We start from the raw sequence: 16,558 nt of genomic DNA, 5'->3' as shown, positions 1-16,558 counted from the left end.
AAAAGAACCCTTTGACCAGGGGCAGATTTCAGGTATCTCAAGATCCTTCCTATAAACAGCTTCCAAATGATCGGAGTAGGGGTCATGCATGTATTGACTAACCATACTCATAGCAAAGGCAATATCTGGCCTTGTGTGGGAAAGGTAAATTAGTCTTCCAACCAATCTCTGATATCCCCCTATATCCACTGGTTCACCATCCTTCTGCTTGAGATGAAAATTTGCCTTTTAAGGGGGTATCCGCTGGTTTGTACCCCAACATCCTAGTGTCAGTCAAAAGATCAAGTGTATACTTTCGTTGTGAAAGAAATATACATCGATCTGATCTTGCAACCTCAATCCCAAGGAAGTAACGAAGCTTACCCAGATCTTTAATCTCAAACTCCGTACTTAGAAAAGTCTTCAATCGGGCTCTCTCCCCACTGCCACTCCCTGTAACCACAATTTCATCGACACAAACAATGATAACAGTAATCAGCTCACCATTCTTTTTGATGAACAGAGTATGATCAACATTACTCTGTTTGTAACCCATAGACATCATAGCTTTGTGAAAGCGTCCAAGCCATGCTCGAGGTGATTGTTTCAATCCATACAGTACCCTCTTCATCTTGCAGACCTTGCCTTGGGTGTCTAGACCGGAAAAACCAGGAGGGACATCCATGTAAACTTCTTCTTCAAGTTCTCATTAGAGAAATGCATTTTTTACATCCAGTTGCTGCAGCTCCCATCCCAAGTTCACAACACAAGACAAGATTACCTGAACAGTTTTTAACTTGGCTATAGGAGCAAAGGTTTCCTAGTAGTCTATACCAAATGTCTGGGTGAAGCCCTTGGCGACCAAACGAGCTTTGTATCTATCAACAGTGCTGGCCATCTTTTGCTTTACAGTGAACACCCATTTGCACCCCACTGGTTTCTTCCCCGGAGGAAGAGTGACTAAGTCCTAAGTCTCATTTTTTCCAGGTGCTCTTATCTCCTCATCCATAGCAGCCTTCCAATTTGTATCTGCCAATGCTTCCCGCCAATGCTTAGGAATAGAAATGGATGATAAGGAGGAAACAAAAGCACGAAAAGGTGGAGAAAGGGACTAATAGGAGACAACATTGGAGATAGGATGTAGACTGCAAGTCCTAACCGGTTTACGGACAGCAATCGGTAAATCAAGTGTAGGATCATAAATAGGAAAAGACTTACCAAAAGGAGACTGTGGAAGAGAACTCGGATCAGGAGGTGACGATTGGAGTGGCATAGTGGTAGTGGTAGTGGCTTCGTCTTGCTGTTTTCTATTTTTTGTTGCAAACAAAAACCTTTAAAGGGGTAGCCGTGGGTTCCCCCTGGACCCAAGTTTCGTCCTGGTTACTCGAAATCAAGCCCATGTCTGCTTCCTCTGGCGATAAACGTGTTTCTTCTGGAGCTGAAATTGGAGGAGCAACAATAAGCACATCTTCCTGTGACAAGGATTCCCCCCTGAAGAGGTGCGACACTGGGAAAGTATGCCTCAGTCTCATGGAATACCACATCCATAGAGACAAATATGCGGTGAGAGGACGGATGATAACATTTATACCCTTTTTGAGTCGCCAAGTAGCCAAGAAAATTGCAGCGGCTGCCACGAGGATCAAGTTTCCCATGTTGATGATGGTTTCGAGCAAAGCACACACAACCAAAGACCTTCAGGGGTACAACAAAAGTAAGAGAACCGGTAAGCAGCTCCAAGGGGTAGTAAGACTTCAAGATCCGAGAAGGCATCCAATTAATGAGGTAGGCAGCCGTGACGACAGCCTCGCTCCAATATGGGGCAAGAACATTCATCTGAAACATCAAGGAACGGGCAACCTCCAATAAATGCCGATTTTTGAATTCGGCTAAGGCGTTCTGAGTAGGGGTGTCCACACAACTTGTCTGGGGAATGATGCCATTTTCACCCAAATAATTTTCAAACAATCGATCAACATATTCCCGTCCATTATTGGACCGAAGAATTGAAAACACCGGAAAACATCACTCTTCTGGTGTAATAAATAATTCAAGTAATGCGAGTATGACAATCAATAAAAGTAACAAACCATCGGTATCCAGTAATAGAAACACAACGGGCAAGGCCCTATACATCATAATAAATTAAATGAAATGGTTCCAAAATGTTTTCGGAAGGAGGATAAACTGAATGGGTTTTGCTTTGCAAAAACGCAAGCATCACAAAAGAAATGGTTTGGGTTGGTTTTTTGAAATAAACCAGGAAAAACTTTGGCCAAAGTCCCTAGAAGAGGATGACCCAATCTATGATGCCATCTATATAAATCGACCAGTGCAACTTCAGAAGAACCCGGAGGAGATTGTGTCACCAAAGCTGAGGAATCTGCAGAATCCAGCAGGTATGAGCCATTGACCCCTTTACCACTGCCAATCGTTTTCTCCGTCACCAAGTCCTAGAAAACACAATTGGACTGAAAAAAGGTTACTTTGCAATTCAAATCCCTAGTAAGGCTACTAATAGAATGATGATTAGTGGCAAAATTGGGCACATGTAAAACATAGGATAAGGAGAGTAAAGGTGAGCATTTGACAAAACTCTTCCCTGAAATTGAGGAGAGGGAACCATCTACAACCCTAACTTTACCCTTACAAGAACCAGAAAAATACTCAGAAAAAGAATGAGATGAACCGCTCATATGGTCGGTGGCCCCTGAGTTAATGATCCAATTATTGGATGCGAGATAGGCACTGTGACCACTGACAAAAATACCTTTATGCGCAAAATGAGAATCAGAGGAGGCTGGCATGGAATTGACGACAGATGCAGATGGAGAAGAGCTGTTCAGTGTAAGGAGATGGCGAAGCTGGACCATCAAATCTTCCGGAGAGAGAGAGAGAGACTCCAATGGGGGGGTACCTTTAGTGGATTCGGTTTTATGAGCCTGAACCGAACCAGTCCCACGACCTTTACCAATAGGTCGACTATGGAGCTTCTAGCAGAATTCTTTTATGTGGCGTTCCTTCCCACAGTACTCACATTTAATAGGGCCCTCGTCAGAACTAGGGCAATTGCTGGAATGCCGATTCCTTTCATGGGAAAAGGATCCATTCCCCGAAAAAGAGCAGGCCAATTTGGGGCAGCAGGTTGTAACATTGCTATACGGAGGCTATCTTCGGATTGAACGATAGCATACACCTGCTCTAGAGTGCGAAAAGGATCGCAACTCAGAACATGAGCCCGAATCTGATCAAATTCAACATTAAGACCTGCCAAGAACACATACACACGAAACCTGTCCTCTCTCTTGTGGAACTTTAAAGTGTCAATAGGGCAGGAAGCAGGGAAATCTTCATAATAGTCTAACTCCTGCCTCATGCTACGCAACTTAGAAAAATACTGGGACAATGTCATCTCTTTCTGTTTCGTCACATGAATCTTTTTCTGGAGTTCATAGACATGAGGATCATTACCCACTTGAGAGTAGGTATCCTTAGCAGCCTTCCAGATCTTGGCAGCCGAATCTAGTAAGAGATAGCGCCGTGCAATGTTTGGGAGCATGGAACTAAGGAGATAGGACATTACCAGATAGTGGTATGAGTGCCATTTGTTTTGAGTAGGACCAGCTTCTTCAGGCTTCATAACATCCCCGGTGAAAAAACCAGAAAAACCACGGGACGCTCTAGAAACAAAGCAGGAGCAAGACCACATCAGATAATTGTTCCCATCCAATTTAATGGAGCAAACAGGGAATGTAGGAAAGCCGTGATCACTGGGAGTATCCGGAGAAGTAACATCAGTAGTCACGCCCGACATAGTTGCTGGTGAGAGAGCTTCTAGGGTTTGTTCATTAGGGTTCGGATCCCCATAATTATCTTCGCTTTGATACCATGACAGAATAGAGAGAAAAGTTAGAGAATAATGGCTTATGTTCGCAGCCCACTTTATTTATAATAAACTAGAGAGCATTCTAGAATAGGTACCAGTACAAAAATACCCCTTAAGGGACAAAGAAGACAAAAATACCCTTGTACCCAAATTACAACAAAGAGCAAGAGTGAAATCAAATGAAGTAGAAATTCTGAAACAGCTCCTTAGCTATTTCAGAATTTTTATTCCATTTGATTTTTATTTCGCTGAAATAAGGTGCAAAAATCAGACCAAACGATTTCTGAAATAGATATCACCCCATTAAATTGAAAGAGAAATCAAACCAAATCAGGCCTAAAACAAACTGGAAATCAGAATGTAGTAATTGATGGTATCGAAGATGAGAAACTAGTTAACAGGATAGAATTAGAAACGAGCATGCACAGGGTTAGGAAGTGCAGAAGACTGACCTGATTCAATGGAGAAGAAGAAAAAAGTAGGAATCCACCTGACCTGTAGGTCTGGAAACACTACCAAAACCTTAACCTTGGAATCCCATCAGGCCTTCCACTGAATCTCACAGCAGAATGATGCTCTGAATCTCACAGAGCCAACAAACAGAAGCTTATTTCAAACACCAAAAATAGTTGGGAGATTGTAGCCCCTTCTCTTTATTTATAGAACTTAGTAAGGACAGTCAAGCTCCAAAGAGGAAAGCTGGAATCAAAACAGAATCAGGAAACTTCTCCCAATTGCAGGCTAAAGGAGAGGTCTTATTACGAGTAGGACCCTGAAAAATGGAAACTTTAAAAATAGAAATGAATCAGGACTGGAATTTATAGTAACTATTCCAGCCTTGACAAGCAGCTAAATAATTTTAAAAAAGAGAGGAAAATAATAGCCTGTGGAAGACCCCACAATTTTTTTTTTAAGGAGTACAAGAAAATTGAACTAAACCATAAAAGGAACCAGAAAACTGGTCCAAACCAGAACCGCAAGCTATGTTTCTGGTCTGGTCTTTTTCCTGTTTGTACTTGAGCATGAACATTGAATCTGCATCATTGTGGGTGTTAAATGGAGAAAGGGGAAGGCCAAAAAAAGACCTTGGTTGAATAGGTGGTAAAATAGATGAAAGCTTATGGTTAACAAAGTGGAATAGAGGAACAGGAGTCATGTACCGATGTACCCCTACTTAAGGAGATAAACTGATACAACTTAGTCAATCAAATTTGATTGGTATGAGACTGAAACTTGTAGAAGAGAAATCTAGGGTTATTTTAGGATTTCAAGAAATGAATCTGCTCTTTAAAATCAAGAAATCTATTAATATGGATCTAAAGAAGATTCAGCCACGGTTATTGGAGATCATATGACTGGCATGGGAATTGGTATAGTAAAGGTAGGTTTTCTGAGGCCTGGATGATTTAGGTTGTAGGATCCCTATTACATTCCACTCCAAATCCTTAAAATGGGGGTAGCCATGAAATTTTAGGTTTTATCCACTAAAGCTGGAAATTTTGCAATACTTGATGAAATATCTGTAAGTGTCTGCAAGATGCCTTTTTTTTTTAATTTTCATGGAAACACAATGCAGAATTTATAAAGAGTTGTGAGAAGAAAGGTTATTCAATATAAATGGTATGCAGTATTTTTTATTAGTATTCTCGGTTTCTTTTGTATGGATTTGATGGCACTAGGCATCTAGAAACAGTTAAATTTTGAATGGACAGTGGACTCAAAGCATGGGACTGTGCTTTCATTAATCTTTAATTTATTCTGCTAAGATTTTATTACTCATGATCTCTTTAATTTTTTATTATGCACAAATGCTTGCAGTTATGGGATGTGGAGCTTGTACATCGGATATCTTCACTTCCAGAGGTGCAAAGAGTAGTTGCACTGGGGACTGTTTTTGCCCTTGAACTATGTGCCGAAGGCCATGATGCTGGGTACTATCATTAGCTTCCGCTCATTTCTTCTACCCTTATTAGGAACTATTATCTTGAAGATTCAATACCTCAAATGCATTCTTGCAGCTGCATTTGGTCCATAGAATATTTCCTCACATTCTTGCGGCTGAATTGATTCTCTTAAATATTTCCTATAAAATAAGTTCACTGCAGGGACTGTCTTTTTAAATTAAACTGTGCATGACAAATGCCAATTCTTTTCCTCACCCACGATAAGTTAATAATACCAACTTGATGTAAGCTGTTGGGCATGTGAATGGTGACTGACATTATTCCAATATGGAACATCTGGCATGGAGATGGGATCATATGATGACGAGGCTTTAAAATCGCCTTTCTTTTATTAAAGCCAAAATAAAAAGGTCTAGCCGTCTCTGTAATTTTTAGCAGTACCTTTGATGAAGATCAGCTTCAAGACCATCAAGATATAGGTATTCTAAAAAGTACCAGAGGATGAAGAAGAAGAACCTGAAGCTCTATTGAAACACTTGACTCAATTGTTAATTCAGTCTTTGACGGTTTGCAGTTCATCTTTAACTAGTTTAGCTGGTTTTGTTCCAGGTTTATGGATCTGCCATAAACTAGATCGTGGATGGGCTTTAGTTAGTCTAGATCCTTTTATTTCTGTTTTATTGTAAGTGTAAATAATAAAAGGAAAAAGAAGAAAGGAGGAGAAGAGAGAAGAAGAATGATGTAGCTGCAACTCTTGGGTAGTCTAGCCGTTAGGACTGAACTCCTCACACCAATTCACTATATATAAGATAACAAGGTCAACACCGAAATACCCCTCTCAGTATTATTAGCAATAGCGTTAGTTGGCGCTAGCACTAATACCGAGACTACATGTCTCGTAATACTCCCCCTCAAGCTGGAGCATAGGTGTTAATCATGCCTAGGTTGTTACAAATATAATCCACTCTCGTACTCCCCAAAGACTTTGTAAACACATCTGCAAGTTGCTTCCTTATATGAACATGACAAGGAGAAATAAGTCCTTGTTGCTGCTTCTCTCGAACAAAGTGACAATCTACTTTGATGTGTTTTCTTTAATGAAACACAGGACTCAAAGCAATATAAATAACAGCTTGATTGTCACACCACAACTGCATAGGCGAATTGTCTGAAAAATCCAAGCTCAGAGCTAATAACTATTTCACCCACATCAGCTCACAAGTAGCATGTGCCATGGCTCGATATTCTGACTCTGCACTGGATCGAGCCACAACTGTTTGTTTCTTGCTTTTCCATGACACAAGGTTCCCTCCAACAAATGTGCAATAGCCTATAGTTGACCTTCTGTCAACCGGAGATCTAGCCCAATCAGTATCTGAAAAACCCTCAATCTGTCCATGACCATGATCAGAGTAAAGTAAACCATGTCCAGGAGCTTTCTTGAGGTATCGCAGGACATGCATAACAACCTCCCAATGAGACGCCCCAAGAGCAAACAAAAATTGACTTAGAACACTGACAGGAAAGGCAATGTCAGGTCGAGTCACGGTCAAATAATTAGTTTCCCAACAAGTCTTTGATACTTCTCAGGATCATTTAATTTAGTTTCCTAACAAGTCTCCAATACTTCTTAGGATCATGCAGAACATCACCATCATCAGCTATAAGCTTTAAATTGGGATCCATAGGAGTATCTAGAGGATTAGAACCTAACATTTATGTCTCTGAAAGAAGATCAATAACATACTTTCGCTGTGAAAGCGAAATTCCTTTCCTTGATTGAGCCACTTCCACACCCAATAAATACTTCAACCTTCCCAAATCCTTAGTCTAAAATTTCTGCTGTAAATGGATCATGTTCTCAATACTTGAAGAATCATCTTTTGTAATAACAATATCATTGGCACATATACAATAAGAAATATTCTGCCTGCATCAAAACGCCGGAAAAATACTTAATGGTCACTACCACATCGTGTCAGCCCAACCTCTAATACAATCTCAGTGAAATGATCAAACCATGCCCTAGGCGACTGTTTCAGCCCATACAAAGACTTCTTGAGCTTACACACCATCCCAAACTCCTCCTGAACAACAAACCCAAGAGGTTGCTCCATATAAACTTCCTCATGGAGATCCCCATGCAAGAAAGTATTCTTAACATCTAACTGAAATAAGGGCCAATGGTGAGTACCAGCAAGGGAAATCAAAATGCAAACAGAAGTAAACTTAGCCTCAGGGGAGAAAGTATCCAAGTAATCAACACCATACACTTGGGCATAGCCCTTCACGACAAGTCTGGCCTTCAAATGTGCTAAAAAACCATCAGGATTAACCTTCACCTCATAAACTCAACGACAACCAATAGCAGATTTACATGAGGGTAACGGTACAAGATCCCATGTCTGATTTTCCTCCAACGTTAATAGTTCCTCATTCAAAGCAGCCCTCCAACCAGGAATAGACAATGCCTTTGCAACAGATTAAGGAATAGGATGATTCTCAACAATAGTCTAACAAGAATGGACACTAGAGGACAAACCAGAATAAGACACGAAGTTAGAAATAGGATGTTGGGTATAACTCCGAACATCCTTACAAAGAGCAATATGAACATCAAGATCAGCTGAAGCATCAAGGGAAGGAGGATTACCTATTGCAGGATCAGCAGGCGAAGAAGATGGGGCAGAGGTAAACAAAACGGGTGGGACCCAAACTTTCCAAAGATGAAGTTGGTATACAACAGGAGGCCGTGGCGAGGGTGGTGAAGAAACCTGTGGAACCGGAGTAACAGAAGGTTGAACAATATATAAAGGAAGATCATCATCCAACTCAGAAACGACAAAAGAAGAGTCATTATAAGGGGTGGACTCAAAGAAGGAAGCATCAACTGTAACAAAATATTTTTGTAACTCAAACGAATAACAACGATAACCCTTTTGGGTACAAGAACAACCAACAAAAAGGCATTTAAGAGCTTTAAGATCCAACTTCGAAATATTAGGATGATGATCACGTATAAAACAAACACTACCAAAGACACGAGGTGGTAAAGCAAACAAATGTTCATAAGGAAATAAGAATAGGGAATAAAACCACGTAAAACAGACAAAGGCATGCAGTTAAAGTTTGGTCCCTTTCATCTCAAACAGAAGAGACCGTGTGATATCCATTAAATGTTTATTCTTTCTTTTAGCCACACCATTTTGTTGTGGGGTGTCGACACAAGAGGATTGATGAATAATACCATGCTAAACTATAAAAGCAGTAAAGGGAGCAGAAAATACTCCTTAGCATTATCACTACAATAAATATGCAAAGGAGTCTGAAATTGAGTGTGAACCTCATTCACAAATGCACAAAAAATAGAGAACAACTCTGAATGATTTTTTATTAAATAAATCCAGGTAACTCTAGAATAGTCATCAACAAAGGTAACAAAATAACGAAAACCTAACTTAGAAATAACTGAACAAGGACTCTAGGGGGATAACTTACACGGTAAAGTTTCCCAAACTCACAGGACTCACAATTTAAACTAGAACAGACTGAAAACGAGTATCTAAAAGCTTTAAACTCTCCAACAAAGGATGACCCAAACGACAATGAACTTGATGAGGTGCTGCCACACTTGAACACGCCACAGATGAAGTGTCCTCAAGTATATACATATACAACCCCCCAATACATGACCTCTACCAATCATCTCTTCATCGTAAGATCCTGAAATACACAAGAATCAGAGAAAAAGGTAGCTAATCAATTATAGGTTTTGGTAAACCGATTAACAGACAAAAGTTTAAAAGGGAACTCAGATAAATAAAGAACCAAAGACAAGGATAAAGGAGTGACATGAACAGTGCCAATACTAGTAACTTTAGCTAAAGAACTATCAACTAAAGTAACATTAGAGGATGATTTATGACAGGAAGAAAATATACCTGAGACCCTAGTCATATGATATGATGCACCTGAATAAATGATCCAGGGGCGGGAACTAGTCGAAAGACATGCAGTGGCATTACTAGTCTTAACAAATGTAAAGTCGGAGGCTGGGATGATTGAGAAATCTGAAACTAGGTAAAACATGCATAATCTTCATCAGATATCTTCGCTGTCTTACCCTTAGACTGTGGAGATGAAGCAATAGACTCAGTAGTAGCAGTGGATTTAGCAAACTGTTGCTGAGGTGGTTTGCCATGAAGTTTCCAACAAAAGCGTTGGATATGTGACAAATCTTTATCGAACTTGAAGTATCTGAAGTAGCCTGAGTAACAGAAAAAAGAGCTTTACCAGAACCAGCCCCACGACCACTACCACCATTACTTGTCCCAATATTGGGCCCACGGTTAGGTATAAAAGAAGTCAGAGCTGAATTGTCAACCAAGGTGGAATCACGAGAATTCTCACAAGAGACTCGTAGAACTTGGGAAAAAGTGTCTGAAAGCATGGCTACTTTATCACGACCGAGAATCTGAGAACAAACTGAATCAAAATCCTTGCCAAGACCTCCCAAAAATCCCATGACATAGAGCTACTCTTGCTGATTTTGCATCTGTTATACATCAGAAGTTATAGGAAGTATAATGTAGCTCTAGATAGGAGACAAAATCCCACTAGAGGCCAAGCAATAGGATCTAAATAAGGCTGTTGGTTTGGCTGGGCAGAATTAGGGTTTTGGGTCAAAACTAGGGTTAGGTTTTAGAATTCTGGAATGGGTCTTATATGGTTTTAATAGGCAGGTTTAGGGGGTTATTTTGGTATAAAGAAAATAGGATTTGGTTAGGTTTTATAATTCTGTAGATTTAGGGTTAGGGTTTCGGGTTTCGGGTTTTGGGAATTAGGAAATAGGCTGAATTTAGGGTTTCTAAGGGGAATTTAGGGCAGGGTTTTGGATCGAGTGTAGGGGACTGTGGGAGGGAGGTTCGACCAGAATATGGTCCAATTCTGATGGCCAGAATGTGCTGTGGGAATTTTAGGGTTTACGGGGCCTTAATGGAGAAGAGGGATTTAGGGTTTTGAGTGTTGATTATGAGCAGCAGCTAGGGTCGAGTGTAGACAATGGTGTGGGGAGGCTATGGCCTAAGTTTGATTGATTTCTGATGGAGGAACAGATCTGGACAGAATTCAGCAGTCTAGGGTTTATGAAAGTAAAACAGAAAAATAAAGGGGGATTGAATGGGGAAGGAGAAGGAATAAAAAAAACAGAATTAAAACTTAAACTTACCACAGGAATCCACCAGCAGCAGCTTGAAGGATGAAGGATGAAACCACCTTCAAAGAGAGAGATCCTCCCAGCCGTAACTGCATAAGGAGTCAACCGGAGTCCACCGATCCCTTTCCACCTTGACAAACCCACAAGGATGCACACACTCTCAAGGAGCAAGGAACAGCAGCAATGGCAGCTAGCAAACACATGAAATTTTCATTCAAAAAACTGTGGGGGAGCCTCCACGATTTTGTTTTATTTATAATATGGCTTTATGCCAAATCCTAATACAAATTAACTACCTCCTCACTTAAAATCGTGGAAGGGACCTAATTAAACAAAGCTAATAACTTAAAAACCCTGAAAAGACCTAATTACCCCTATTAACTCAAATTAAAAGAATCTAACTTAAAACAACTAATTTAAAAGAAGATTCCATACTAGCCTATAGGATTTAAGGACCTATTAGCCAATAGGAATACTTCACTTAAATTAGACCAATTGAACCAATTGGGTGCAACCAATTCTAAACCGGTTCAATCTAAAAACAGGAAAATAAACTAAGTATGGAGAATAATAATCCTAATCTATGACTCCCTAACTAAGCCCTAAATTCAGGACTTCTTCTTCTTGTTCTTCTTCCCACTTGGAGCTGCATCAAAGTAAAGAATATAGCTCTTCATTCATCCTCTTAAAGTCAGCAAAATACTGGGTCAAAAACGACCCTTTCAATCAGCCCTATAAAACACCTGAGACAACTCATAAATACGAGAAAGGTTGTTTTGTCCGGAATACAGAACATTTAGATATTCCCATAACTCTTTCACAGTTTCAATATGATTAACTAAATCAACATTTTGATTATCCACAGAATTCAACATCTGTCCCAAAATACGTGCATCCTCGGTGTCCCATGATGCATCATCATCAGGTTTGGTCTGTGTCAAGTGCTTTTGTTGATCATGACCAATTAACACTAACCAAACTATCTTCTTCCATTGCTGAAAATTATTGACACCTTCCAACTTCTTTTCTGTGATCCGGTTAGAGGAAGAAGATACAACCTCAGCCACTACAGTCTTTGTATCATTATTTGAATTAGCCATTGAATCCAAAAATAATTCACCAGAAACTCTTTACCATAAAATTGATCTCAATCCAATCACTATCAAAAAGTCCACTCAGACAAGAATCGATTCAAGAGAAATCGATCTTCAAACAGCCAACAAAAATAGATTAAGAAAATCGATCTCCAAAAAGAAACCAACCACAAATCGATTCAGGAAACAAATTCCCAATAACAAAAAATCAATGAGAGAATAACCCAAAAAGAATCGAAAATCTGAAACTTATACCTGAATCCCCCAACCACCAAACGTAGAGACCTAGTTCTTTTGGTCTCATGAATTAGGCTCTAAAAATATCCAAAATGCAGCATAGGGTGTTGCACCCATTCAACCTGGAACCTTGAAAAACCACAAGCTAGATATCCTTGAGAGACCGTAAGTCCTTGATTGAGAATGGAGAAGTGAACAGGATCCTAGGATAATAACGTAACAATACCTAAGAACTCTGCTCTGATACCGTGTAAATAATAAAAGGAAAAAAGAAGAGAGGAGGAGAAGAGAGAAGAAGAATAATGTAGTTGCAACTCTTGGGTAGTCCATCCTTTAGGACTAACTTCCCACACCAATCCACTGTATATGAGATAACAAGGGCAACAAAAGAATAAACAAAACCCCAATATACCCCTTAGTATTAGCAGTAGCGCTGGCACTAATATCGAGTCTACATGTCTCGTAACAATAAGCAATGGGCTAGGCCCAAAATATACCAAGTTTCGGACGTGTAGTCTCAGTATTAGTGCTAGTTGGCGCTAGCGCTAATACTGAGACTACACGTCCGAAACTAGTTTTTTTTTTGTAAGTTTTGATGTTGGGTTTCGGGGTCCATGGCCAAATTAGGTCATGAAACTTGTAGGACAACCTATTTTAGGCCCTCTAAACATAATGTAACCATTAGATTTTTAATAATCACACCCAAAATGGTAGTTTGACTTCAGATACTAGGTTGGTAGTCTACGCTGTATATATACACTGATATGCCCATACTAGAGTCGAGCTGCCTGGGAAATGGAGCCGATAATGATCCGGTTTTGTGCTCTACCTAATACAAAAGTCTCATGTAAAAATAAAATCATTGACCAGTCAAACTTCTTAGAGCACAAGAACATTTCTCTAAATCGAGAGCAGTTTAATTACTTATAGATAAGATCATATTTACTAAGAACAATATAAACCAAATGTGAGACTAGATATATCAGGACCAAGGAACTAAAACTCGGAACTCGACCAGATTTCGACCTTGGGAAAAACCGAGTTGTCTTGAGACATCTCGAGATCTTGGTCGAGTTGGTGCATTTTTTTTTTCCACTTGAAACCTGGTTTCGGTGGGTTTTAGACCTAGTATGGGTCTGAAACTTGGTACTCAACCTATTTTAGGCCATTTAAACACAATGACACTATCAGATTGTTGTAATATGGGTCCAAGGGTAAATCTGTCCGTGGAGGTATTCTTGTATGTGGTTTTTAGTCCCACATTGCTTAGTTATATTTTTGTCATATGATTTCAATATTATAAATAAAGGCTGGGCTATGATCACATTGATCAAGCCAGTATTCACGGAATTCAACATGGTACCAGAGTAGGCAGCGGTCACGGTATCGAGTCCCCCTCGGAGCGGGCAGGTGTTAAATTATTTATCCACCCGTGTCCCCCTTTAGATAGTCCGCTATGTTAGAGCTCCTGTTTGATATACATATTGTTTCCTCACTTTCCTACAAGGTCGGCCTTTTAGAGGAAGCGGTTCCAACATGCTATTGCACATTTGTTGGAGGTAACCTAACTTCTTGGAGAAGCAAAAAACAAGCTGTTGTGGCTCGATCTAGTGCTGAAGCTAAAATCCGAGCTATGGCATAGGGTATTTGTGAACTTCTTTGGCTCAAAGGGCTTCTTCAAGATTTGGGGATGAGTGCTGATCTTCCTATGCGACTCTACTGTGACAGCAAGTCAGCAATCAGCATTGCTCACAACCCGGTCCAACATGATCTGACCAAACATTGGCACTTCATCAAAGAGAAGCTGGAACAAGGAATTATTTATATTCCATTTATTCAGTCTAGTGAACAGTTGGCTGATATCCTTACCAAAGGAATCAGTACAAAATTGTTTTTTCCTATTGTTAGCAAGTTGGGCATGTTTGATATGTATGCACCAACTTGAGGGGGAGTGTTGTAATATGGGTTCAAGGGTAAATCTGTCCGGGGGGGTATTCTTGTATGTGGGTTTTAGTCCCACATTGCTTAGTTATATTTTTGTCATATGATTTCAATATTATAAATAAAGGCTGGGCTATTATGACATTGATCAAGCCAATATTCACGGAATTCCACAAATTTTGCAAAAACAAACTCCAAATAGGAGTTTCACTTAGTGGGAAACTAGGACATACACTTATACCAAAAACCGGGATAGGCACTTATTTATGTCTAATATCATTTAAGTAAAGAACTACTTAAGATATTATTCATAAATAAGAAAATACCCCCTATTTGAATCCAATAAAAATAGTTAAAAAATAAAATTCCAAGAGGAAAAAAAGTCAACCCCCCAGTTCAAGAACAAAAACAGAATTTTCAACAATAGGTGCAATTTCAACTTTCTAATGCTAGGGTTTTTCTCAAATCTAAAAATTCCATAAATCTTAATATGGTAAACATTGCTAAAAACCAAAAGTGCGGTAAAATATTCATTTGTTTTGCTGCCCAAAAAAATATTTTCATTCAGAGTGATTTTGACAGCAATCGCGCACACCAAATTAAGTTTGACCGGTACATAATGTTTCGGCAGAAATGAAAAATCTTTTTGCAAAATTTCAACCAAATCATTGTAGTATTCCTATCGTACTCGTTTATGTTTCGGTGGCTTGTGACACCCTCCCCCTTTTCAAAAAAAAAAACTCCCAAAACCTTGTACTATGGAAGGAGTTTAGGGAAGGTTGAAACTTTGTTTCAGTTTCCTATTGTATGAAACCTAATGACTCAACTCTATATATTGTTGTAAGAGCCAGAAAGCTCCCCATCAATTTTTATTATGAGTATCGCATGGCTTTTTTGCTGTTCTTCTGTGTGATTCATAAACTGGTTGTGAGATTCAACTGCACTATTGGTGAGACTCCAATACTGCTGGTGGGATACCAGCAGGGCCAGGTGAGAGGTCTGGTCATATCTTCTTCTTCTAAACCCCTTCTTCACTGTTTAAGCTCCATCAATCAGGTCTGTATTTATCTTGTGTTCTAATTCCAGATCTGAGATTCTATGAACCTGAGCATATATGTCCTTCAGTTTCTGGCTTGATCTCTTGGATCTGATACTGATTGTTTACTGATCATTGCTACTGGTATTTAGTATTCTGATTCTTGTTTGAAAGATCAGTACTCTCTTGCCATCAAATTTTGTGATATAAGTTCTTTGTTTAAGTAGTATTCTTACTTATTAATCTGTCCAGCAGGATCGACTGAAACTTCTGTGAGATGTTCTCCTAGCTATAAACGACATTTGACATGCTTTTGACAAGTTTCTGTCTAGTATTTTGTGGGTTACTTGAGTTCCTAGTTTTTAGGATCTTAAGTTGCTAATTCTGAAACAGGACTGGTTCTTGAGATCCAACCATTGGATCAAGTCCCATCTTTTGAGGAGTTGTTCCTAATCATAAGACTGACCTTCAACTAGAATTTGAGGCACTTCTGTTTATTTGATCTCAAGTTATTAAGTCCTCTTTAAATCTGATTATTTTATATTCACTGCGATTCTGGAAATTATTTAAGTTTCTTTTAACCTAATTTCTTAGGCTTCTAGAAACTATCAACCTTGGGCCCAATGGCAGCAATTCATTATTATTTTTGCCCTGAGTCTCTTGTTTTAGTACACCTCAAACCTTAATTGATTACTGAATTGTGTGCAGCTATGCGTCACTATATGCAAGTTCTTTGGTCCAGACGCTCCGTGAAGATGGTGTCTATATGAGGCCTCTTGGTAATGTTATTTATCTAATGTGCGGGCCATGCACGTCTCCTCATGTCTGTGATGAGTTGCTATCCAAACTTTATGGAAGATTGCATCAGTTCAGCCAAAGAAAGGCGAAAGAATCACAAGCTCGTGAGCTATAACATGTGCACTTGTTCTTTCCACCAAAAAAAGAAGAAAAAAAAAAAATTTGAAGATCTTAAGATTTTTTTTTTGCTTCTAGCATTGTTTATATAATCAATGCCAATAACTCGCATCTGATAAGTTTTGGAGATTGCACTGCTTTCGTTTCGATGTGGCAGTTTTGGAACTTTACTGTCTCCACTTATCTATTAATGTATTTCATTGGTCCATTGTTATCTGTTGAAGGTGTCATTATAAAGTTGCTAAATCTTGCCCCTGATATCAGGCCGGCCAATAGGTCCTTTATCTGTAAATTAGGTCAGATTGCTGTAATTAGTTTTCAACCATCTAGGGCAGATGGTATCAGCAGCAT

General features: G+C 39.4%; 1 protein-coding gene across 2 annotated transcripts in view; it reads left to right on the top strand.

The window, feature by feature from the left end:
- The window catches only part of LOC122658621 (bifunctional dethiobiotin synthetase/7,8-diamino-pelargonic acid aminotransferase, mitochondrial), a 45,692-nt gene extending 29,429 nt beyond the window's left edge, over positions 1–16,263 (top strand). For both annotated transcript variants that reach the window (XM_043853647.1, XM_043853646.1), the window contains 2 exons: positions 5,684–5,796; positions 16,001–16,263. In XM_043853647.1, the coding sequence (XP_043709582.1) occupies positions 5,684–5,796; positions 16,001–16,205 (318 nt within the window). In that variant the 3' untranslated portion in view covers positions 16,206–16,263. The remainder of the gene's footprint in view (positions 1–5,683; positions 5,797–16,000) is intronic.
- The last annotated feature ends 295 nt before the right edge of the window (positions 16,264–16,558 follow it).

The sequence above is a fragment of the Telopea speciosissima genome, chromosome 4, assembly GCF_018873765.1.
Source record: "Telopea speciosissima isolate NSW1024214 ecotype Mountain lineage chromosome 4, Tspe_v1, whole genome shotgun sequence".
In the NCBI taxonomy this organism is placed as follows: domain Eukaryota; kingdom Viridiplantae; phylum Streptophyta; class Magnoliopsida; order Proteales; family Proteaceae; genus Telopea; species Telopea speciosissima.
The sequence above is the reverse complement of the archived record's forward strand: the minus strand, read 5'-3'. Positions and strand labels throughout refer to the sequence as shown.